The sequence below is a fragment of the Lipophrys pholis genome (genome assembly GCF_963383615.2).
Source record: "Lipophrys pholis genome assembly, chromosome: 14".
In the NCBI taxonomy this organism is placed as follows: domain Eukaryota; kingdom Metazoa; phylum Chordata; class Actinopteri; order Blenniiformes; family Blenniidae; genus Lipophrys; species Lipophrys pholis.
This window is the reverse complement of record NC_137633.1, coordinates 4,028,365-4,054,792: the sequence shown is the minus strand read 5'-3', so window position 1 is coordinate 4,054,792 and position 26,428 is coordinate 4,028,365. Positions and strand designations below refer to the sequence as shown.

The 26,428-nt window shown below is 39.9% G+C and overlaps 2 protein-coding genes across 4 annotated transcripts in view; one reads left to right on the top strand and one right to left on the bottom strand.

Moving 5' to 3' along the window:
• crybg1a (crystallin beta-gamma domain containing 1a) overlaps window positions 1-14,741 on the bottom strand; it is a 48,106-nt gene extending 33,365 nt beyond the window's left edge. For both annotated transcript variants that reach the window (XM_080479361.1, XM_080479362.1), the window contains exon 1: window positions 14,178-14,741. In XM_080479361.1, the coding sequence (XP_080335487.1) occupies window positions 14,178-14,506 (329 nt within the window). In that variant the 5' untranslated portion in view covers window positions 14,507-14,741. The remainder of the gene's footprint in view (window positions 1-14,177) is intronic.
• Window positions 14,742-17,648: 2,907 nt separating this feature from the next.
• Window positions 17,649-23,033, top strand: ccr6b (chemokine (C-C motif) receptor 6b). Of its 2 annotated transcripts, XM_080480464.1 has the most exons (3): window positions 17,649-17,770; window positions 17,996-18,106; window positions 20,844-23,033. In XM_080480464.1, the coding sequence occupies exon 3, from the start codon at window positions 20,857-20,859 to the stop codon at window positions 21,940-21,942; it is 1,086 nt and encodes a 361-aa protein (XP_080336590.1). In that variant the 5' UTR covers window positions 17,649-17,770; window positions 17,996-18,106; window positions 20,844-20,856; the 3' UTR covers window positions 21,943-23,033. The 2 variants fall into 2 exon arrangements, with proteins under 2 accessions (XP_080336590.1, XP_080336589.1); XM_080480463.1 differs by lacking the exon at window positions 17,649-17,770 and having other exon boundaries at window positions 17,866-18,106.
• The last annotated feature ends 3,395 nt before the right edge of the window (window positions 23,034-26,428 follow it).

Here is a 26,428-nt window from a genome sequence, read left to right as displayed (position 1 = left end):
AAGCCCTTTTATATATTGTATTTTTTTTGAGTGCCAGGGCCCCATGCTGATTCCATCTGATGACTGGGAATGACAGGGTACACCTTGGACAGGTCACCGTCCATGATGGGGAAATCACAGAGATACAGATAGTTTCTCATGCCTGCAGGAAAAACTAGTCATCAATCAATCAACACTCGTTTTCTCCCTGTAGGAAGAAACCAGAGATGCAAACATGTTGACTAAGATGTATTCGCATACGTTTTTTGATCACATTTTTTAAACAGCCTCTAAAAGTGGATACATCAGAAAAAAGTTGTTCTACATTTTCCTCTTTAAGTGCTGAAAGATGAGTGTCAAAGCCCCGTCTGTCCCCTTACATCAAAATCTTCTGTTCGTCCTCTCTCGCTGTGGAGCAAAAACAAAAAGATAAGTGCCTATGCACAAACGCCACATGCACCCCGGTGCTGCGTTTTGAGTTGTGTAGGTTTTTGGTTTGGGTTCTGTATTTTTAGTGTCAGCTGCACGCCTGGTGCAAATACTGCCGTGCTTTCAGTGCCTTCAGAATCAGCAGCATCGAGTGTTTGCAGCAGCTACCGGATAAACTGAAACAAGGGATGGAGAGAATTCAACTTCACTGACTCACCCTCCGGAGGGGTTAAGTGAGTCACTGGAAGGAGTTCTTGTTCTAATATTGGAAAACTGAAAACCAGGACCACACTGAAGGAGCACATTGGCCCGATCAGAGACGAGATGTGATATAAGCTGCCGCTTGAAGGTCAAACAAAACACTTTAGTTTTACTAAATAAAAAACCTAGAATGTGAAGCAAAGAACAATGCATTTGACCCACAGATTAAGACACAAATCTAAATAGGCTTTTGCTCAGTCAATGTAACGCAGCTGTTGTTTGTGAGAGCAACCGAGGGATTAAGGAGTGCCTGGAACAACTTCTCCAGAGCCCAATGTTTGCCAGACGCAGGGCGGGTCCGCAGCAGCCAGTCAGCTGCCGCGGCCACACTGCTTCCATTTGGACCAATAACGACCGCGAACCACAGCCAACTGTGGGAGACGACGCGATTGTGAATGATTTTGAAAACTTCCCGGTGCATGTTTGAACTGATTTCAAAAATGAAACCCAACATGTATCCGTGGTGCGTTTGAGCTCAGAGACAACTGCATCCTGTAGACCGTTGAGTGTAGTAAAAGTACCGGTATTAACACGCTCGCAGTATTTCACTACCTTGCAGAGGAGGAGAGATTTTATTACAACTACAAGACAGATCATAATACTGATTTGTTGACTTTGGAAGAGGAGGTTGGAACTTATGATATCTTGCTTCATGTAACACAATTTGCCATCATACTAACTTTCATTTCTATCCATGGAGTTATAAAAGGCCAACAATTGGCTCCATTTAAAGCATAAACGTGATATTTGTCACCCCAGTGGTCGAGTCACACCCAACTTCCCGATTACACAAGTTTTTTTAAGTGAAAACGGAAAACCTTTGCGATTCTGTTTCCACGACAACGATGCTCGACGCCACCGAAACTCTAACTTTTTGAAAACTGATACTGAGCGAGCAGATGGACAACAACGTCTCCTCCAGAGCGTCACGACTCCAAGTCCATATTCTCCCATGACTTGGTACTTTCATAGTTGAGTCAACCGTAAAAGCAATCCAACTTCCGTTGTCTCGCCATTGTAAATGTTTATAGAATATTGTTCTCTGTGTGATTGTGTGCATGGTTTCATTAGAAAAACAACATCTGAAATGAATGAAAACGCAAAACCTTTTTTTTCCCAATTTCATCCCTAATTCTGATCACGTATTGGACAAGAAGATAGTGTATGAATATGTGTATAAAACAGGTGAACACATGTGGAAGCTGATCATCAAACTGAGGATTAAGTGCTTGTTGCTTACAGTCGGGTAGATTACAGTCGGCTCCTTAAGAGTGACTAATCGTGAGTTTACAACTATCTTTTTTTTTTATATGGAAATTTCCTGAACCAATTTTTTGGCATCTTACTTGTGAGAAAACCCAATGCAAGTGCTTTCTTGGCACAACCCTAAAACACACGCACTTTGAAAGCACAATTTATTGGCGTGAGCATAACATTTTTGCACACTTTCACACAGGATCTTAGTAAGTCGGGCTCAAAGTGTTTTGCAGTACTTGGTGATCGGTGTGTTGCAAAGTCATGATGAAGTTCCACGAAATTCCTTCCACAAAGAGAACTTTCTTTGCTGAGGAAAAAAAACCCCAAAAAAAAAACCCGAGTCAGCGTACAGAGCTCGCACTCAAAACCTTCCACCGTCCTGGAGGCGTGCTCTGTGAGAAACGCGTGGCCCTGGAAGAATGTTTATTGTGAGTACAGTACCATGTACATTCGCTTTGGTGTTTTTGAAACACACTAATGAACGAGTGCGCACAGGGTTTAGCAGGGAGTGTAGGTGTTCTGGGACCGGAGCCAGGTTGTGTGAACTTTACTTTGAAAAGTCTGTTTGCTGCTCCCTCGCCTCTGTTTTCAATTAGCGCACAAAAGAAACCAACAATGCGTTTGTGTTGGAGTTAACACCCAGGCTCCCTGCTCAGTGTGCGGCATGCTGTACCTCAAATACAGATCGAAGACACAAGTATGAACATACATAGTTTATGCTCAGTATTCAACAAGTTAATTCATTCTGCAATTAAATAAATCTAAGTTTTTTTTTCACCATGTGGTTGATACATAATACAATCTAGATTGATTATGCAATCCTTATTTTGGAAAAATAAAGCAAAATAAGATGAGAAATGTCCATTAAATGATATGCAAGTCAAAGTAAATATTTTGTTTAAATGACAAAAGGGGGAAAAACTGCAGATTAGATCTTTGGCAAAACCTGATATGTTCGATAAGAAAATGCTGTGAAATTAAAAAAGAAACTCCAAAAAGATCCGAACCTCAAGAAGCACTGTACTAACACTGAGAGCCACTGTCTGTGAGCACGGTATATCCACTGCATCCACAATTTAACCTGAAATTAACAGTACGCAGTCCTGACGCCAGAACCAAAATACCCTGTGGCTCTGAAATCCTCCAGTTTATAATCACCATCTTATGCTGTGATATGAAGACCTTCTGCACGTGACGGGTTATCACAGTGACACAGAAAAGCAGAGCGCAATCCAAAGAATGATTATGTAACTTTTTCTGGCATTGTTCTGAACGTAGACGTTGATAAAACTACAATTCAAACCATACCAGATCAAAAATGTCACAGTAAAAATACCTCCTCTGTCTCATATACCTCCTCAACATGCTCCAAACAACACTACGCTTTGATTTACCCGTCTGTTAATCAGCACACATACGGCAACACGCCTTATAAAGTCGCTCGAATGTGTTGACACTGTAATGAGACATATTTTATAAGAACATTTAATAAGCTAGTGAGGAGCCGGTGGAAATGCGATGTTCCCTGCTGCTGTTGTTATTCCTGGTTGTCACGGCAGTAGCTGTTATTATCAAATCAAATTAATTTGAGTTGCCTCAAGCAGGCAAGTTCCACACCGACTGATCAGAGCCCATTCCTTCATTTGTTGTGGAGCCGCTCCATTAAATATTAATTTATTAAATATCATCTCGCTGTTACCGTCATACAATGCCTATATCCAAGGATGTTGGGGGATTTAAATACTTCATCACACAATTAGATTTTTTTTAAACTATTGTGAGGTTTTAAAGCTTGTAAAAATGATACTAAACACCAATAATACTGAATTTAAAACTGCAACTATTGAATGCATTATTGGCAAAATTGTTTTAAACAAATCCCACATTATAACTTAAAGGAAGATTATTAGAAGCTTTCACAGTGGATATGATCAAATATTGAAGATTTTCGATAATTTAAAGCACGTAAGTGATATTTAGTAAAATCACAATATTGTGGGATTATGGCAGAGTTGAACAAATTAACCTCTGTTGATTGTGGAAAAATGAGAAAGTTATAAAATGGTCAGTCATCCTATAAAAGTCATTTATTTTCTAAGGGTGTGTTCAAACTCATTACAATTGTTCTGATTCTATCCGACCTCGGTTTGATTGCTGAACTAGAATCAAAAGGCATCTAAACTAAAGTCTATTCATCCCCTGAGGGGAATTCCTTTTTACGTATTAAAACACCGTATTTCTTGGATGTGGCTGGCAGCTACTTTAAAACGCTCCAGGGAGCTGAAGAGGGTCAAGGGTCTTGCTCCGGGAGCCACCGTGGCGACCTTTCCCCTTCCGAACTCCTGATCCCAGGACTGCTTCTCTTGCCCGGAGGCCACAACTCCCCAAAGGAAAATTGCGCCCAACGTGGGGCTCGAACCCACGACCCTGAGATTAAGAGTCTCATGCTCTACCGACTGAGCTAGCCGGGCAACATGCCTGCATTTGACAGTGACCAGATCTCAAAAATCAAACTGTCAAGCGTGTGCAGCAATGTATACTTAACTAAAGAGCAGTTAATAGTTCAAACACAGGACATGGCTATTGGATTCCATCAGCTTTGTATTGTGAATGATGTGGATGACAGTTGTGAGTTTTAGCAAGTAGAAATACAGTAGTGGAATTCTACTCAACAGCTATGAACTATTACTAAGACTTATATACTCATTTCAAATATCAATTTCATATGTTTTATAGTTTTGTCATTCGAACAGTAAAATATTTTCTACATTTTCAAAGAAGTAAATGTTCACGCCTTCATTTGGTTCGGTTTGCTTTAGCGCTGCTCGTTCGAGAGCTAACAAACCGCCTGGACGACGTCACTCAATTACAACAGCCGCTCGTTTGGGGGCGCTATCGGCCGAAACGAACACAGAGAGGAAGAGAAAGAAAAGCATGACAAAATAGAAACCTGGCTTACTGATTGGTCCGGACCGAATGGTTAGCCACAAGCAACCGCGATATAAATAGTCTTCAGACCATATATCAGTGAGCGCCTTCCTCAATGCTCCACGTCTGACCACAAGATATTTTGCAACTTTTTCTTTCTGCGTCTGCTTATTCGGATTAGATTGGGGAGCTTTGTTTGTCTACTACCGAAAATGCACAGCGCTCACTTCACCTCCGCTGGAAGGTCCGCTGACAGTCCCTGACTCGTTCACACTGTCCACAGATCGGACCTCAGTTCACTTGCAAGCGAACCGAGACCCCGTTTTCAAGTGGACCAGTGTTCACGTGTTTGATCCGGATCAGACTCCGGGTGAGCTTTCACACAAGCCCAAACGAAGCGCACTTTCCCCGAAACAAATTCTGGTGCGGATCAAACAGTAGTGAATGAAAGAATTTAATGATTCAACGTAAGGAGCGCAGATGCAGGCATCTAAATAAAAAGCCAATCCTTCCGTTTCGTTACAACTTTTCAGCGCTGGTAAATAACTAGAAACATTCTCTGCTAAGAACATTTGAGAGGTACATTTCGCAGCATGTACTTCAGTTTTAGGAAAACAATACGGGGCCAACATTTTTAAATTACTAAGATTAAATGTTGCAATAGGCTTTTGTCAGGTCTTTGGCTAATTGATATCTGATAAGCTGGCTGTTTTTGTTTTTACAGTATTGGTGCATGAACCAACAGCTGAAGGAATTATGAGTATTCACTAAAACCATGATGTCCTGATGTTATCGTCAGTCAACCTGCTACACTCAGGGTCATTAAGTAACAAAACTGCAGACACGGCTTCCTGTTAGGACTGTGAAACAGGCATTGTACCTTCATATTTTGTTAGTTTTTGAGTAATTTCATACTTCTGTTTGCTCTGCTTTGATGCTTCAGCAGCCAACGCAAACAAAGCAAACAGGTGAAGTCATGTGCTTTAGTTCAGCTGACATAACAACTGAACCCTGACAGGCGACACTCAGAGTCAACACGTGTGTTTCAGCCAACTGCTTTCCCGTCTGTCAGTATAAAAAAAACCAAAAAAAAAAAAACCAAACAACTGCAGCGACCACACTGACTTCTGAGATGAACCGTTGATTCCTGACATTTTCCTAAAAAGCTCTTCAACCACTGACGTTAACCGAGGGACAAGACTGTAATTTGAAGAGCAATGTTCAGCTGTGGGTTTATAAAGTTAAACAACTACAATTTATTTCAGTTTAAAAAAAAAACGTTTGGGTTAAAAATGTCATCCGACTGTTCATGAACTCAATATAAGAGCGAAGATGTCTTTTCATGAAGGGATCATCTGTATCTGTACTTTAGTGTAGGGCTAAGGCAGAATAAAGTTTTATTGTCGCTTATCAATTTAACAGCTAGTAGTTGGCAAATATTGCATATTAAAAGGTCTAATTCCAAATGTTTTAAAGTTCCTAACATTTCATGCAGACCTACACTGTTGCTGATGCAAAGTCATTATCCAATCAATGACTTTTGGAACGGTTTGACGACAAACGATAGGTATTTTCAAAAACTTGAAATACTGCAATATTGTAAAAACTTAAATTATCCATCTATAATAACCCATAAAACTTTTGCAATTGATATTGTCTAAGGTATTTCAATAAGGGCTCTATAGATAAAAAATAAAAAAATACAACAGAATGAAAGAACCAAATGTCTCTTTTAAAGCCACCACCGGCATCAACAGTGTCTGGATTATCTCCTGCAGCCATGTTTTTGCGAACGCTTTCTCACCAGTATGTCCAGAACTGGTTAGAAAGCGTTCGTTGGAAGTTGAAAGTTAGTTGGAATTAGTGCACCACAATTGAAGGAGGAGCAACAAAAAAGAAAGTGAAAGGAGTCAGAAGAGGAAACAAGTCTGTGAAAACAATGTCTGGGTACATTAAACTTGAAAGTCTGGTCTGAGATTAAAACGAAAAGATTGTGCCTTTATACATCATTTTGCTGTGGACGGATGTGATATTGATAATTCTGTTCTCTCATTTCTCTTAGCGACAACGATGCAGCCGCGACACTCCTCACTGACATTAGGTTTATGAAGCCAGAGCGAAATGTTTGTACCGAGTTGGCTGGTTGAGCAACACGATGTTTCGCGCAGATCACAACAAGTAAAACACCTTATGAAGGCTCCAACTGCAGAAATGGTCTATTTTGACAGTGAGAGGATTTCCCCCTTTTTCCCTGGAGCATCTTTTACCCTTTTGTTTTCAAAATACAGCCACTCCAAATTACTGATCAACTCTGACCTTATTTTCAAAGCGAGCAGGAATTGACCAATATAATGAGTTAACAAAAATAAACATCCATACCGATGCTGCCTGGCTGGACACATCTGTCAATCTTAAAACCCTCAGCAGTTTTAACAGGCATGAGGTAATTCCTGTTTAAAGCACCTGGAGGCACGTCGGTGTCGGAGTCTTTGCCACACCAATCAATCAATCAGTGAATCAACACTTAGAAGGTTAAAAAGTTAAACGATAAGTGCCTTCCCGTAAAGACCAACTGAAGGAAAGTTTGACTGTTTAGACTTAAAAAGTAGAAAATACCGAATCAGTTCCGATCGGTTCTACCACTGTAATGTAAAGATCTGTGAGAGCACATTGTTGATGGCCGATCTGCTTCAGGTATCACACACCTTGTTTTCATTCTGGAGAATTTAATCATTGCTGCACCAGGATGTAAGTGACGCCTGGTTATTGCCTCTGAGCTTTTTGGTGGCGTCGGTTTATTATTAACAGAATACTGGCAGCTGTCATTTAACGTTCAGACACTTCACTTCAGCAGTACTGAGGCTGCAGATAGATACATACATATACCTCATAAATGTTAATGCACTGATAGTTTGACCGTTGTTTTTCCAAATATAGCAGTTTTTCTTTTTCTTATTTTTTTTCTGCATGTTTGTAGTTCATGGCAAATACTGCATATTTTACCCCAAAACAAACTTTGAGTCATTTTCTCTTCTCATCTAATTACGTCATTTTCCGTGTTTCTGCTTTTTCTTTGTAAACGGACATTGTTTCTCAAAATGTTGCCGTGTAAACGTGAAACTTTTCTGATGCAAAAATGCAAAAACGTTGCGTTTTCACTTGAAATTTTGTGTCACTCAGTATCACTAACGGTCACACTCTAATAGACCCATTTGAACATTTGAACAATTGAGCATATTTAACTCATATTTAACCCTCGTTTTAAACATTGTCACCTTCAGTGAATAAATATACCTAAATATACAGAGACTTTATTTATAAGTGCTTCTGTCCTGCTGTGTTGTCTCCGATTAAAGCGATGGAAATAATAGCATACATGAATAAGGATAAGTCCCCCAGCTAGCTCAGTTGGTAGAGCATGAGACTCACAATCTCAGGGTAGTGGGTTCATGTCCCACGCCGGGCGCCACCTTCCCGTGGGCTCACCACGGGAAGGTTCTTAAATGGTTCTTAAAGGAAGGTTCTTAAATGGTGCATTGTGATCTGGGTGACAGTGCTCAGACTGTCACCCCTGCAACCCGGAAACGGATAAGCGGAAGAAAATGAATGAATGAATGAATAAGGATGTGATTACATTTCTCTAAATAATAATATGTGAAGAGTTGGCTCCAGAAGGGACTACAACACTAAACAATCTGAACAAACCTCTTTACAGGCAAGCTGATGGATTTTATTTTGCACCTCAATTCCGTTGTTTGTTGAACATAAAATGCAGATAAAAGCATTTTGTTCCTTTATGTATTATGATGGCCTTAGAAAACAGAAGCGTATACACGGATTGTGAAGATAATCAACCCTGAGATTACATAAAGGTAAAATTTTGTCATATCAACATCTGCTTCGGTTAGCCTCAAGGTCACAGCATCCCCAACTAATAAACACGTGTTGACGTCTGCTTTCAAACGCGTCATGTTAAGCAAACAAAGGAAAGTCGTCGTCGTTGTCGTGCAACAGAGTGCAAATACTTTCCAAAACGAGCATGGCTCGGGGGCGATGTACTGTACAGCACTATCTTTGCCATCTCAGCTTAGCATCCAGAAGTTGCTTTTCTGCAATCGTAATGCAGTTTTTGCTGACACACTCACACTGCTGAACAGCAATACATAGAGGTTTCACTGTTCAAAGAAAATCCTCCATTTCAAATAATAGTGTTCCCTTTAATTCATCAAATATCAAGATACCCAAGATTTGTCACTAATGGACTGGTGACAAACTTTTAAAATGACCTTGCCCTCAAAAACAAGAGAGGAAATTCTACGGATTAAATTCTGAGAAAAATAGACATTTAATGGACTTCAAGATAAAGCGAAGACGGACTCCATACAGACCATGTAGCGTAACTTCCGGACTATTGAGCGCGCATGTATATTAGCCCCACCCACCAAATTTAAAAAGAAAAAGAGAGAGCGAAGGTAGGTGAATTACAGCAAAAATACACTGAGGGTTTTATCTCTGTTGATAAAAGAAGTTCATTGTGATTCTGAGGAGGCCATGGAGCGCAGGCCAGGGTTACGTGATGCACCTGAACGCATCACCCAGGGCTGTCGGCTCCTGTAGTAAAGACCGGACCACATAAAGTAGCACATGATGGCAACAACAGCGAGACGAGGTCGGGAAGACAGAAATATTGCTTTAAGGGCAAATTTTGGAGAACCAGAGGTGCTCAAAACAGATAGAGGCGGAAGTAGAATATGGCCGCTTGAAGCTCGTTGATCCGGAAAAAATCTGTAAATCCGTCATTGTTTGAGCCGCAGGGTTCAAAGCGTGAGGAAAAAGGTAGCGGCTTATAGTCCGGAATTTACGGTAACTGCACCTCACGAGGCGAGCACTGTCTGTGTGGAGCAATCAGTGTGTCTGATGATTATCAACCAGGTAAACTCACACAAATGTGACACAATGACCAATCTTTAAGTGGATGTTACAGATAAAGCAACGATTTCAAGGGAAAACGTAAAACTTTGGTTGAGCCTTGGGTGTTTGTTTACCGGACGACGGTGCTCGGAGCCACTGAAAATGCAACCTTTTGAAAACACCCGGGCTCTGTTGTTGTGTAGATGAGCAAAAAATGTCTTGTGCTCTGCAGTTTGTACCATTTCATAGTTTTGTGGTTCAACAGATCCAACCTGACGTCTTGGTTCTAACGAGGATATCTCAGCACCAAACGTATCCGGCGCTGTTTTTCAACATTTCCCTGTCAACCAGAACATCTACCCGCCTCAGGCCTTTTCCAGGTCTTCACTTCTGCACCCAACAATCACTATTCTATCAGAAACACCAGAGGAACGGTGCTGTCAAGAAAAAAAAAGCTATTTGAGTTTCGTTTAAAAGTAAAAGTGGGGATTCGATAAAAGCAGTTTTATTCTGTAAAAATCCAATCAGACGACTTTCAGTGGGAGGAATTTTACACGAAGGACCGGTCGACTATTTCTGCTGATGTGAGAAGAAGGTAGAAAGTTATTCAAAACATTTCTGCTGAAGGATACAAAACTGCCACCTCAAGCCTGGTTTGTATTTTCTTTTTCACATTGTAATATTACATCTGTTTTAATTCAATTGTGTTTGTTGTATTCAAGTCGCCTTCACCATGAAATGCATCTTCAAAAGGAAATTTTTGATTGTCTGAATTTTTTCTTTTCAATTTCCATGCAATTGTGTTGGAGAACATTGTGGCATTTTGCCCTCAATGCACTCAACTTAGTCAAAACATTTTACTCCCAATATTCTAAAACGTCAGTCGAAGAATGTCACAGGCTCATCTCTTATTTTCTCACACCAAAGTAAATGACTGGATGGTATTGCTGGTACGTTCTGAGGAAAGGCCAGAATACTGAAGTGTGTGTTCTTGGCTGGGTTTTCCAACAAAAGGCAAAAATACTGAACCCATCCCTCTAGTATTATCACAGAATTTGAACAGAATGTACTTTCCCCAGCCCCCACAGTGCAGGTAAGTTTGCTGTGCTGATCAGATTCCAGCGAGTCACAAGTCTGGAAATTCAAAAAGGCCCTGTGACATAACTGTCCTCCGTCATTCTAACAGAACAAACGCAGCTAAGTCTTCAGCCTCCTGCACAACAATCACTTCTCCTAAAGGCGATATTCTATTATCGCCCTGTTTGTGTACCATAGCTGCAATATATAGGTCACTTAACCCGGGCGCGGTTTGATCCTGTGCAAAGTTACACTGCGAGTCATCAAGTGCAATGAAAGGCAGAGTTAAGGGAGAGGGTTGGAGAGAGAACCAGAGAGGAATAGTGATTCTTTGCTTCAGTGACTCTCAGCAGAAGAGCAGCAGCGATGACAACACGATAATTACTCAGAATTATTCAAACGATTCAGGAAGTCAAATCCGATCCTTGGAAGTCATGATCTTTTGGTATTTTTAACTTGACAGTCAGTGAATGCTGACTTAGATTTAGGTTAAACCTCTATTGTAGGATCTCTTAAAGTACATGCATCTATATTCAGTTAAATTGAACTGCAGAAAAAGTCCAAAATCACCAAAATTCTTCAGATAATGAACAATTGTGTCAGACTTAATAATAGGAACTTGCAGTTCTTTGGGTTGTGGCACAATCGGTAATTGAAGCCTACCATGAGACAAATAGTTTTATAACTTACATAGGAACCTTAGCGAAATCAGTGCTTCTCAGAAATACATGCAGTAAATCTACGACTGAATGCTCGCAGCAGGATGGTGATTAATATCCCGTAAGTTTGGGGCAGGAAGGTGTCTGAAAATGGTTCTGCCACTTGGTGCCACAAAGAAAATCCATAAGGTGTGGACAGAACAACAAGGCCTCACCTACCTAATTGTTTGTCGCTCTATTTGATTCGTGACTCAAACTTCGGAACAAGTGGACTTTATACATTTTAAATCGCTGCCATTGTGTAATCTTAATATTAACGTCAACTGAACAAGCATGTTTCGAAATCTGAATTATGAAATGTAAATACATGCAATGTGCAAACATATACATTCTTAGAGCAGCTGTTGGCTATCTATGAAATATTGGTTAGAGCTGGAATAATGTGCTTTAACGATTTACCCGAGACTGTGGTTAACTAATTGGTGACCTTGGTTACAGTTTGGGTTGTTATAAGAAACTGTTGTATTATTTAGTCATTTGTTATCTGCTCGGTTTTAGATTAATATTGATACTTCAGTTATTTCACATTATCTTTTTTTTTTTTGTTCAATAAATTGTCACATAAACAGAAGAACATCTCGCTACCATCATTTGCCCTGAAATTACTTTGTTTTATTCGGTGCTATATAATTAAAGTTGAATTGAATTATATTGAATAGAACAATGGAGGCCAAAAATTAATTCTCATCGAGATTTATAAAACTTCCAGCACATATGAAAACTATAAGAAAATTTATAAAGAAATACCTCTGTGTCAAGTCAACGACAGCTCGTTGGAGCGTACGGTGGATTAGTGAGGCTATGTCCTTTCTACGTTTTGACAAAATCTGACTTTCAATCATTTATCATAAATGGCAATCTTTTATCCATTTGTTTGTGACGATGAAACCCACTTTTGTTTCTTTTCTTTTCTGTTTGTTTATTTATTTTGGACATTTTTTCCCCCCATTGTATTTTCTAATTGCTTTTATTTCTTGTCATTGTTCTTAAAATATAAAGTAAATCTGATTATATATACAAACAAGTTTAAAGGCAATATCAGTGTGTCCTATTTTTGAAAACACTTAAATTTAAAAAAATATGCAACAACAACAAAAAATGCATCTGTGTTATAAAACGGGGCTTCATGGTACCAAGTGCAGTATTGGGAAGTAAGTAAGGGAAGCCCCCTGGCTCATGTCTGGGTTGGACTTTGGGGTATTTGTGTGTAAAGTTTGCAATGTATCCTTGAGCATGCGTAGATTTTCTCTGGGTATTCTGGTCTGAGACGACTGGTGTCTGTAAAATGTCTTTTTTCATTCACAGTTTGTTGGGTTTCGAACTTTTAGATAACTCTCAGTTGCTTAAGACGTATTTGTTGTATACCTGTCATTTTGTTTTAGTAGTCCTACACCCTTAGTAGTCTCGTCTATTCCAGCAAGTATATCAATGAAGGAGGTTTTCACCAAGAAGCAGCTTCCGTTCAACTCTCAAACCTCTCAACTCGACTGTATGTCTGAAGTGAGCGTTATGCATTATGTCATTGAAACAGTTGTGTTTCATGAAGTAGACCACTGGGTATACAGTAGTGACTCGCGAGCTGCTCTCAAATCATTTGTGACACAACAGAAAGTCATCTGCGTCCCACAGATTTCCAAGCAAATATGGAAACGTGGCCTCACCCTGCACGACAGGTTTTTCATTTTCGCTGGAGACGCTGCTGCAAACGCTGATTCACGCAAGCCAGAAGTCAATGAAGGTCACCGTGACAATAAGACACGGCGCGTGAGTCAGACGTGTTTTTGTCAACCTGTCAACACGTCGGTTGGGACATGGAACCGCACGAGCAAACAGACAAAATAAAAGAGAGACGACGGAGGAAATGTCTGGGGTCATTAAGCACTGGGAATCTTTAGCTGGCAAAACACCGAGTCAGCATGGTGGTGCACCTCCTAGATGAGAGCCACCAGACGTCAGTGTGCAAAGGGTGGAGGGTTCAAACGCCTCAAACCCTGACTTATATCCTTCAAATCAAATCAACCCGCCTGCAAGAGCAGGAGAAGTCACAACAGCATCTTGCAGGTTTCACCTGTTTTCTACTCGGTCTGTTTACCTCTTAACCACATTTGTCAAACTTATCCACAGAGGCATGCATGACTAAACTAGCTCAGCTCTAAACCACACAGGGTAGGTTTGGAGGAAAAAAAAAATTGCCAGAGGGGGGAAACGGCCTCTCTGTGAGTTCTTTCCTTTCTTGTGAAATACTGTGTAAATGTTTCAAGGTGGCGGCTCTGGGGACTCTCTGGACCTCCTCACACACTTTCATCAGCATCCCTGTGACCTGACCTGAGTGTAGAATAATGTATGGCGATGAAGAACATCTAAAGAGCCTGCAAAATCAGTTGTTGTTTTTTAATAATAATAATATGGCACAATTTATTACAAATGTTTGTGACTGCTTGCACTTGGCTGGGATGTTCATGTCTCTGTAGTATGAAAACATCCTTTTAATTTAAGTAATCTGCAGGTGTATTTTAGATATTTTTAAACATCATGAGTGATTGTGGAGGTGTTAAAAAAAAAAAAGTCAGAAAGTAAATTTGGCATAATAAATGAGTACACTCGTGTGTGGCTTACATCTGGCTGTTGAAGCTGTCCAGCTCTCCAGTCTCGGAGAAAAACACATCGTCTTGATTTTTCTTGGACTTCTTCTTCTTCAGCTTGAGCGAAAACAGCCGCTTCCCCTTCTTTTCTTTCGGGGACGTGAGGAGACGGTCCCCGGGCAGCGTGGCGCTGTCTCCCAGGTTGAGAGGACCGACGGAGGTCGGCATGGTGGCGGAGAAATCCCCGGGGAGAGTCTCGGCTCCATCTCTGAGGGAGCCCGTCCGCTTCCGCTCCTTGTTCTCCTTATCGGGGGATTTGATCTTAAATACGTTCTTGAGTTTGAGCGAGCTGGACTTACTCATGGCGTCCCGACACGGTGGAGAAATGAATAAAAAAAAAAAAAAAGGGGGAAGGTAGGAGCACCGGGGAAGAAGTGCGCACTTCGGGGAGGAGTGACGGGGAGTGAATCACCGGGATAACCTGCGGAGCGGGTTCCCGCGACCTGCCTGCACAGGCCGCGCGCGCCACCAGGTAACATCCCGGTGGAGGTGAACAGAACACCAGGAGCGGGTCCAGGGACTTCCAGGTCCTTCTTCTGCAGTTTCCTTTTTTTTTTTTACTCATCACATGTCCAACTTTTCAAGTGAAAACGTGAAAAATGAAATGAAAATGGTAAAAAAAAAGTTTGTTTTTTTCAGCTTTTCACATGGGTTTTGTATTCAAAGTTTATATTGTTGAATATTAAATCATATGGTAAATGGGCTTCACCTATATAGCGCCTTACAGCTGTCTGAGCAGCCCCATAGCACATTATATAGTTCATCGTCTTGCCCAAGGACAACTTGGAATGTAGACAGGGAGAGAAGTGGGAATAAAACCTGCAACCTACTGATTGGAAGACGACCACTCTATCAACTGAGCCATGCTCCCGACTCCCAGTTGGTATTCTCCTGGGAGTTGGTCATTTTAAAGTTGAGCAATAATAGCAACGATAACAATGCAACTTCATCATCTGTCCATAGGAATGTCTGTGTCCTCGTGTATAATTGATGTTTATTGCAAATTGTTCCCTGCACATGTGTGATTCATTAAAAAAAAACTTCCAGCCCCCACTGGTGGCCCTACATGAAAACTACATTGTTCTCCGTGTAAACGGACATTGTTTTCAAAACGTTTTCGTGCAAACGGGCCACAGGGCCAGTTCATCCCAAAGTACTGCACATGCAGGAGAAGATGCAAACTCCACATAGAAAAGAACAACCTTCCCACTCACTACAGGTTTAGAGCTCGTAACTGTTTTAATAATGCCTGTCTGACTACTTAATGTCAGTGTAAATATGAATCTGATCCTACGCAAACCCTTCTAATAAAAATAATGCGTCATAGCACTTTGGTTAATGCGCAGGAGTGATGGAAACCTAACATTTCTAATATGGTAAATAACCCATTCAAGTCCTCATAATAAATGAAAGTCAGAAATGTGTCTGGTAAAAAAATTAAATAATAATTCTTGCTATTTTTTTAAACTGATTTTAAATTGTAAAAATAACACCACTATATTCAAAGCTGCATTCACCCTAAAGTTCACTGCATACACGGCTGTCCAGGGTACACATTTACTTTTTTTTTTTTTTTTTTTGCCAAGTTAGCGAAGAATGTATGAATGTAAAGGTAAACTATTTTTATTTTATTTTTCCTACTATGACCCAATTTTGGGCCAGTCAACGGTACTAACAATAAAAAAGTAGCTCATCTCCAGCCTGGATGAAAGCCAACCTAATGTGTATATAATGCAAGTTTACCATTGAGGAACTTGACCTATAATTTTAGTTATACAGATATGGAAGGGGATTCGAGCCAAAGAAAACACAAAAAACTTCCTTTTTTGGGGGGACTCAGTGTTTATTTTATGACTGGTATACTTTCGGAAACAGTAGACAGAATAGAAATGGCAATTACTTTTATTGAATAATTGCCTTATTCAGTATTCTTTTTACACTTGGAAAATGCATTGGCCAGATTGAAGCATTATGCATGTTTGACACGCCTGCTTTTTCAACAATAACAGTAGGAATTGGTGTTAATTTGTGTTAAAATGTTTATGGTTCCACTCATAACTTGACCAACATGACCAAAGTATTTGCATTTGGAGTTCTAAATATACTAAAGAGGCACATATGGTTTAAAAACACCTTCAAGAGGCTGAAAGGTTTGTGTTCTACTTGTATTCTAACTTTAAAGGTTAATTACTCACCTAATTGCTTGGTGGTAACACAAAACACTGTGTTGCTGTCTTACTGTATATAGGTTACTTCCTCAAGGGGTGTGGTTGTTTTTTTGTTTTTTTTAATGCGAAGACATTTCCTTTTCAGCTCTCAGGATCTTCATACTCAAACAACAAACTTTGTGATTTACTCTCATTTTGCTGCAAGCCTCCAATTCAGCTTGATTTACCTCACTTGCACGCCGTGCAAATCTATATCTATGGAACATAGATATAGATTCCGTCAAGCAGGAACTGCTTGACGGAAGATATGAGAACTTCAGCAGAAAAACTTCCCCACTATAAAATATCATTAGACAAGATTATTCTCACTCAATCCACCGACATCAATTTCTAACCTGTTTGCCGTTCTGGATTGTTTAGCCCCTATACGTTCATATTTAAAATAAATAAATAAATAAAAAATACAACAGTTTATAGTAAATAAACAGTAAATTAGAAATCAATAAGGCTTTCTTTATTGTTATAAATTCTTAAAATAGCCTAGATAGAAATAATAATGTCAAAAAAAAACATTAGGTCTTGAATTATGTCACATTAAAACTAGAACCCCCCCCCCCCCCAGCGCATTCATCTTCTTGGATCCAGTGAAATAACGGCTCTCCCTGCTGGTCATGGTGAGGAAAAACAAGGAATGCTAAATATATTACATTACAGTAAGCATGTTTTTGGGACGCTCCAGAGTTCCAACAGACCCACTTTCTGATTTCTACATTCGCAAAAACATTAGAATGAAGCCAAACACTGTTGGACACACATCCTTCAAACCTACATTCAAAAGTAAAAGCTTTCAAAATGTAAGAAAAAATATGTTTCATCACCTCAAAATGTATAAAATGTCTTGTGTTTTCAGTTTCAGGTTGTGAATAGACTCACATAGACTGTATTTTATGTTTTTGTTTTCTTCATGAAGCCATCTTGATCTAAACCCAAATTTTAAAAAAAGGAAAGAAAAGAAAGATAAAAGTTCGAAAAAGGATTCGTTCAAATCAAAAAGAAAATCTAAGATGGCAAATGCAAACAAATTTGACTGAGACAATCAGATCTATTCACGCTAAAATGACGGTATTGGGCAAAAAATGAAAAAATAAATAATTAAAAAAATAAAGGCCTATATGTACATGCATATGTACGTGTGTGTGTTTATAAGTTCAGAGGCAAAACCAGGCAAGCGAAAGTAAAGTAGGAAGGCATAGTTCTCATTTCTGAAGGTGCTTTTTTCCTTCTTCTTCTTTTTTTTTTTTTTAACCTTTGCGTGTTGTAAAACAGTGACGGATGAAAAGATAAACAAAACCAGAAAAAAAAAACATTTTTGAAGGGGGCAGCCGTCGACCGATTTGGGGTAAGTTAGTCAATCTCCTGCACATGAAAGCAAAGGAAACGTGCAAAGTGTTCTCTTGTGAGCAGAACCGTCAGATAAGGACGATCCGTGCGCTTGAGATCAAAAGCAAGAGGATCGGCAATGCACTTATCTCGCACAGTAGCAGAACTTTACTGACGTGGTTTTTGTTTCATCTTTCTTTTTCTTTTTTTTTTCCTTTCTCCGCACAATATTTGTGACACAAAGGCTGAACACATTTGTGCTGGTTCATCCCAATCTGAAAGGTGTGGCGCCTGAGCAGCCACACAGTTCTTTGATTTCACAGCAGCAATCAGACCATCAGGACACCTGGCCGAGGTACGTGCACTACTTTCTACCACAGACATTTCCGATAGACGATTTAAAAATAATCTTGTTTATTCTGTGTCTTGTATGTGTGGAACATTAAACCATATTTTTTCGTGGTATATTATATTCTTAATTTAAGAGTGACAAAAAAAAAAGCAAAAAAAAAAGCAACTGAAGTGTGTACGATCATGAAATCTCTGGAATCCAATACCGGCATGTTAACTAAAATAATGCACAATTATATCTATAACTAGAAAAGTTAGAGAAATTACTCATCCATGAGGAGGGGGTTTAAAATAAGAGAGAAATTCAACATTTGTGAAGAACATTTAGAAATATTTCAAAAGTTTTGTGGTTCACGTTGAGGAGTATGAACACCAACACCGGTGTGATTCTAAAAGTGAAAAATAATTGCTTGTGATTCCAAACTGAACGATTTAGCGGTGCTGTTAAATATTTGATCCTGTTTACAAAACACTCAAAGGTTCACTCATTGCGTGTACAAAACTTTCCTGTTCCCTTTATGGTATCTTCCCCAAAGATCTAATACCTTCCTCATTTACTAGTAAGTACTTTTGTCTCTCACTGCTTCTTAGAAGAGACGTTTTTTTTATATTTTTGTTAACAAGTCCTTTAACTTCAAGCTTCAACTTCGAATGGAAATAACTTACATGTATCTGATTTTTAAATTGGTTGCACTGTTATTGCTGCAACACAAACAGAAAATATACAGATGTATTTTTTTTTTTTTAAAGCGTGACCTTTATGAGTGATCTCACAGGCTGGGTTAGTTATAACTGACTCTCGGGTCAAATGTTATATTTTTACATGAGATAATGAGAAAAACCTGATATTGTTTTGTTGATCCTCTTGTTGTATTAAAAGAATAAAGCTTTCACAATCTATACTGAACGTCAGCTTGTATGTTCTTGTCTCAAGCAGTTAACAGAGGTGACTTATGGAGGTCGTGTGAACGATCACGCAAAAAAAATTACAAATAAAACCTCAACCCCCCCAAAAAAAAAATCTGAATTGAGCATCAGGACCTGAAGTGAACGAAGACACTTGTTGGCATAACTCACCAAGAAACTTGTAGGTACAACTACCTAAAACACTTGTCTGTATAACTCATCCAGAAATGTTTGCAGACGCTTGCAGGCACAAAGTGTTTTTGTAAAACTAATCCAGATTCAAGTAGGTAAAACTAACCCAGACAAACTAACCAATTGCGGATTGGCTCGGCTCGCATCGGTCTCCTCATTACCAGTTAAAACATTTACAGAGCGACTCACACAAAGCACAACCGACACAGAGACACATGACACGAGGTTTCAAGTTTGAGCGGTTTGTTTACTGCCGACTTCCTACACATGTCGCGCTTCTCAGCGACACGTCTAAAGATGCTCCCTGATAACGATCACATTATTCTGGGAGATGAGTCAGACTACCGAGAGCAGTCTACCTTAGTCTGCGGTCCCTTCACATCTAATCGGGCTGAAATTGGGTCATTGACAAACTGTCAAACCTGAACTAGAACGGTGACTTATATCCTGTAAACAAAGGGGAAAAAAAAACCAACAAACAATAAACTGCTATGGTGACAGTTTTTTTCTTGACGCTCGAGATTTCCGCACCGTTTGAACAGACTTACTGAGGGGTGAGGTAACAGTAGTTATAACTTCACTTTTATTCAAGGTGAATAACCTATAAAAACGAGTATTTCTGCAAGTCTTAATTCATCAGTTTGACATAGTTCCAAATGTTAGAATCAAAAAGATGAATTCAGCATGCTTTCAATTCAACTCAGTAAATGTTGTGCAAAATTTCCTTTATATTTGGATGTGCATTTTAGAGGGAAGAACTATTATATGACTTGACTACACTTTTCAGGACAATCTGTTTGGAAAGCAGAAAATTATTCTATATTTTGTATTTTAAATACATAAATAATGTCACATTTCACCCAGTAAGTAGAGCGTCCTGTTTGAAGCTTGTGTTATTCAAAACTGTGCTGCTCTCTTGAGCAGTTTGCGTCACATTTGGGAAATTACACACAGAACACATGTAGACGCTCTCATTAAACTCCAGAAGAGAATGGTTAGAGTAATAAATAAAGCTTCTTATCAGGAAAACACTCGTAAACTATTCATAGAATCTTGCACGTTTAAATTTGTAGATATTGTATACTGAAAAACTTTCGAAAAACTATTTTGAGTAAAAAATAAAAGTCTTCCCACAGGTATTCAAAAAAACTTTTAAATTAAAAGAAAATACTTGATGTATGTTAAATAAAGATTTCCTTTTAGGGAGTTGTGCTTCAAAAAAGCATTGAAAGGTAAAATAATTAATGGTTACAATGAAAAATTACTTCTCTTACATTTTGTATTACTTCTGTTATGTTCTATTTGACTGTATTTTTTTCTCTTTTGTATTACTTTTGTTATGTTTTTTTTCTTCTTTTGTATCACTGGTGTGCCGTGTAACTTTATAAGTTTTTAAGGGATAGGCAAAAATAAACCTTGACTTTAGTCTATACTCATTTCAGCTACAGATATTGTAAAAAAAAACTAATGTGTGCATTTAAGCACTATAAACTGAATGTACAAACATTCAGCTTTTGCACTGTAACTGTAAACCGTTCATTCATCATCACATTTTATAGATTTAAAATCTGTGCGGATTAACAACTTTTCTACTGACCTTTCATGAAAGACACTTCACCTTTCTTCTCACTCTATTTCTCTAGATAAAAACAAAAAATGGAGCTGGTGACTTCACATTATGATCTTAGTACAGAATACTCTTACCCAGACGAGGAGCTCTGCATCCTCGACCCCAACCCGGTGGAGGTCATGGCCCAGACCTACATCCACTCCTTCATCTGTGCCTTCGGCCTGATCGGCAACGCCCTCGTCATGATCACCTACATATTCTACAAGAGGACGAAGACCATGACGGACGTCTATCTTTTCAACGTGGCAGCGGCGGACCTGATCTTCGTGGCGACCCTGCCGTTCATCATATACAACGAGCAGCACGACTGGGTGATGGGCCCCGTGGCTTGCAAGATGCTTGGGTCGGCCTACAGCGTCAACCTCTACAGCGGCATGCTGCTGCTCGGGTGCATCAGCAGCGATCGTTACATCGCCATCGTTCTGGCCCGCCGCACCTTCGGCGCCCGTTCGCGCGTTCTCGTCTACAGCCGACTCATCTGCGTGGCAGTTTGGGTTTTTGCTGTGGCTTTGACTCTGCCCACGTTCATCTACACCGAGCGCTTCGAGGAGCAGGATCTGCGGTCTGACGCCGTCACCGTCGTGTGTCAGATGTCGTTCAGCCGGAAAGAAACGGCGAAGCTCATGAAGGTGCTGGTGCCCAGCTGCCAGATGGCCATCGGCTTCCTTTTACCCCTGTGCGTGATGGCGTTCTGCTACTCCAGCATCATGTACACCTTGCAGAGAGCGCAGAGCAGCCAGAGGCACAAGGCCATCCGGGTGGTCGTGGCGGTCGTCGGCGTCTTCGTCGTCTGCCACCTCCCTTACAACGTGGCTCTGCTGGTCCACACGCTCTCTCTTTTTAAGGAGAGAAGTTGCGAGGCAGAGAAGCTCAAGCTCCAGGTGCTGGCCATTTCCAGGAGCGTAGCGTTCCTCCACTGCTGCCTCAATCCCATCCTCTACGCCTTCATCGGGGTGAAGTTCAGGAGCCACTTCAGGCAGATCATTGTGGATATCTGGTGCCTCAGCAAGAAGTACATCTACTCTGCTCGATCGTCGCGTAGGACGTCCGACGTTTGTGTCTCGGGCTTTAAGTCTTCAGAGGGTTCAAACATGTCATCCTTCAGTGTGTAGGAAGATGTAGCAGCCGTACACTTACACCAAATCTCTTCCTTTGCTTAAGCTTGACGTATGTAGCACTTATCAAAATTTGGTCATCAAGGACCAATGTCTTTAAAAGGAGCTATTCACAGAAATGTAGACAATTGTAATGTTTTTGTGGGTTTTTTTGTGTGACAAATTACCATATGAGCCCTCCATATCTACCAGGGCTGCTTTGTATGAGTTTAACCTGCAATATGCAATAATGTTGTCAAGTTGCAATCGCCACGTGACTTGAAGGAATTGTACAAACGCTTTTGTGTATGATGTTGATGTTTTGTGCGCAGGCTATTTTTTTTTCTTTCTGTGTGTGTCTACAGGTTAAACAAGCAGTGTTTTGGAAGTAAAGCAGTTGTTGACTTTGTTGTTTTCAGTTATTTTTCCTTATTTTTTTTTTGCTTTGGACTCTTGGCCTTTATGTTGAAATTATATGGTCCACTGTCAGTGAAATCCAATTGTACCTACATTTTGAGCAGAGCAGAAAACACAAGCCAGCTCGCTCAAATGTCTTGAAGCAGAAGCAGAAGCGAAAAGAAAGTTTAGATTTTCTTTTTTTTTGGGGGGGGGGGGGGGGATTGCTGATTCCCACTAAATTCTCCACAGGAGATATCACATCCAATGGTTAAATCTGAATGTCCACGGATTTCTTTTTTTTTTTTCTTGGCTGTCAATGATACTGTAATTACAAGGATTTTCACATGAAAATGACATTCATGTAATGACGTATATGCTTGTTTCCCCATAAACAACAGAGTAACATCATGTAATGGAGCCAGATTTGTTCCATAGAGAGCGAAAGCAGAGAGACTGAAGTCAGATTATAAGGCATTTTACTTGTTTTTGCTGTGCCCAGGTCAACAAAGCCCTTTGTTCCTTTAGTTTACTTGTATTTCTGTGCATATGATATATATTTCTTGAGTACAAATTATTTCTTAGATAATTTCATTTTACATTGTTTTTATATTTTGTTGTATTCGATTATAATGTTTTTGTTTTATCTGTGCATGTGGTTGTTCGGTTTCTTCTCATTGACCGTTCACTGAATAAAAAGGATGAAATTTTCATTTCGGTTCATATTAATGATATATTCTAAGTCATTTCTCAGATAAGCCTTCATGTGACGAGGCTACACAACATGTTTTGCACATTTTTACTATTCTCCCCATTTGCATTGATTGTAAATTAGATCATCCATGCATAGAAATAATCACGTTTAACATTGTCTTTATCACAAGATATCGAGCTCATATAGCTACTATTTATTTGAATATTATCACATGTATTGATAAACTGTCATTTCAGCCAAAATAACCTTACTATGGCAAATAATTTCTTACTATACTGACAATAACTTCATGTTTTATGTACTATACTATACAAATACTGATGTATTTGACAGTCAAGGTGAGATAACGGTAAAGGGAGAAGTGTGTTTGTACTTTGAACTTCAGGTCAAAGTCTTTCCACACAACATGCGCAGCAGGTGAAAGACCCAAATATATAATCCAGAAATGTCTAAGCAGCAGATTTTGAGCTTTTGTTGTGGTTCACAGGGTTGACAGGCAAAGATGCAATCTGGCGATAAAGGTCATAAAGACAAATGTCAAATATTCATGTCAAAGAAAACAGCTCGGATACACACCTCACACTAATCCTTTCATTTACGCTCTTTTAAGATTAGATTACCTTGTAACACTATAAACCGGTTAAACTACTAAAATAAAAACAATGAAATGTTTGCATTGTCATCACCAGTTAACATGACCAGCTGCCTATTAAGCCTTAGTTAGCCACATTGAGTAAATGTCTTTTTGAAAACATGTGATAATAATAATAATAATAATAATAATAATAATATTAATAATAATAAGTTTAAGCTGAAAGCTCAGAATCACATGTTGGTTGTAGAATAGAATAGAATAGAATAGAATAGATTAGAACAACCCCAGAGGGAAGTTCCTTCAAGCACTGCTCCACACAAAATAAACAGAAAATAAAGTAAGCTTAATTTTCTTTTTAAATCAAATTGTCATTAATATGACTAAAAATAACTTTTCCCGTTTTGTAAAGTCTAAACAGTAAAGAGCTCAAAACACATGTGGAAACAAAGAGTTCACTCACTCGCCATGACTCTGGACATCAAGGCAGCCAGGTTACAAATGATTTCAAGCTGAACAATTTTCACAGACTCGTCTTTCTTCTGTGTATCTACTTTTGTTATGAACACAGAATCGAGCCAAACTTGTATATAGACCGAGCTGGAGTTAATAAAATTAAGATTTTTTTATAACCAATGGACAGGATACTGTTGTGGAGATCACAAACATGAGTGAATTTCATAAACTTAAATTAATCCTCTTTGTTCAAGACAGACGGAAAGCCGGATGAGACTTGAAGTAAAGTTTAAGCTCAGCCAAACATTTGGCAACAACAACGTATCGACACGGTTGATTTTAATCACACGTCTTTGTGAAAGTTCACTAGCTGTACACAACTATGTGTGTGGTAAACCACAATAGTGGGTATAGGGTAAATACGGCTGTTTAGGTAATGAAATCACTTGCTCAGTTAACTCAGTTCTGTTGGGGGGGGGGGGGGGGGGGGGGGGGGCACATCTGTGGCATCTTGAATAAATGATCAGATCCAGAAGAAAAGATGAAACAGCCAACTGAAGACTTTCTTTCACTTGACAGAGTAGAGGAATGAGCCAGTTCTCTATTTTCATCCACTGGATGTCCTCAGTGAGCTACATTTTGGTTGCTGGACGGAACGGTTTTCCCTTTATGTGTTACCTTGGGTTCCCTCAGATCATCTGTGCCTGCTAATAAAAAACAGAAACAACAACAACAACCCTCCTTTATTGTGATTGCTTACCTTTGTATTTCACCTACCGAGATCCACACAGCTCACATATCTTGTGAATGTGTGTAAACATGAGCTATCTACCCTGAGAACAAGTGACAGTCTGTCCACCACACAGTGATTTTTAAGGTTAGGAAACCACCGTCCCACTCGCTGACCTCATTTCTGCACAACTAACTAGCGAGTTAAACAATAGCCGCTGTCGTTAAATCAAACATATTCTCTGAAACGTAAAGCTGAAATACAGGAGACAAAGAATTACGGGGAGGAAAATGTGAATTTTAATGCGACTCTGTGAGGTCTCTTTGCTTAATTTATTATTTGGATAAATTTTTGATGTCAATAAACTGTTTCTCATGGGAATATACTAGAGATGCACCGATAGCAGTGCCGATACCAAAAGTCAAGTATCAGGTCCACTGCTGCACGTGGTACTCACATTTGTGAAAGCTCCCCGATTCATCCGCAATGAAGTATGAATCAGGCTTTATGGTATTTAATAAGTACTTATATATTTATATATATATGTATAACATACTGTATATCTCCTCCAAGAATCCCTCTTGTTTTTGCTCTTCACTTAAGCCCCGTTTCTACTGCACAAAATGTACCAGGATGGAACGGATCGGTACAACAAAGCGTACCCAGACCCAACTCTGTTGCGCGTTTCCACTGCAGAGAGTACGGTTAAAATGTAGGCGGGGTTGTGAACTCTGCAGATTTGTGACGTTGCAACAGTTGTCTCAGCCAGGGGCGGTCGACCTGGACCTTATGAATCCTCTATTGTTTTTGTTTGTATCCTCCGCTTTGCACTAGTTGTTAACTTTTTTTTTGCCGCCACGGAGCTGCAGCCGCAACTTCCGTGTTGGTTCCAAGAGAGCAAACGCCAGCCGGCCCCGGTCGTGTTCGCGCTCTCGGCCTCAACGCGGAAGCTGTGGCTGCCACGGCCAGGGACACCGGCCACATGAAACCGTAGCGCGCTCCGGCGGCACAAAGCCGGTCGCCCTGGTCCGGCAGCGCGAGACGCGACGCCGGTGTCACATTGCCGGTGTCGGTTTCACGACCAACGTGAAAGTTGCGGCAACAAAAAAAACAAAAAAACAGTGCAAAGCTGAATATGTTAACAACAGAGGATTCAAACAGCCGACTAAGTGTTCTAAGTGTTCTGTAAAGTTCAGGTGAACTGCAGTGTGGGAGGCTGTTCCTACCAGTCTGATCTATCGCTAATGTGAAAATAAGAATCGCTTCAGCTGCCGACTTCTCCATAACTATAAAGCTTTCTCACAGTCGGAGTGTAAAAATGATTACTTTGGTCTTCGGTTCGTGTCGTCCTGACCCCTGCTGATTATCACCAGTCTCCTTCAGTGAGTGACTATGCCATCCGATGATATACGAGTATCTATTCATCTTCAGAGAAACGACAACTTGTTAAAGAGCATTTTACTGTGATGATTTAAAGACCCTTTTAGCCCCGGGCTCATTCCAGATAACGCTGGACGGGTATCGCATGTTATGGACGTGCTTTAACAGGGTAGCGCTCGGTGCCATCTTCGGCGCCGTGCTGACTAAGTGGCGTCCTCCTTTGAGGTTGAACTCC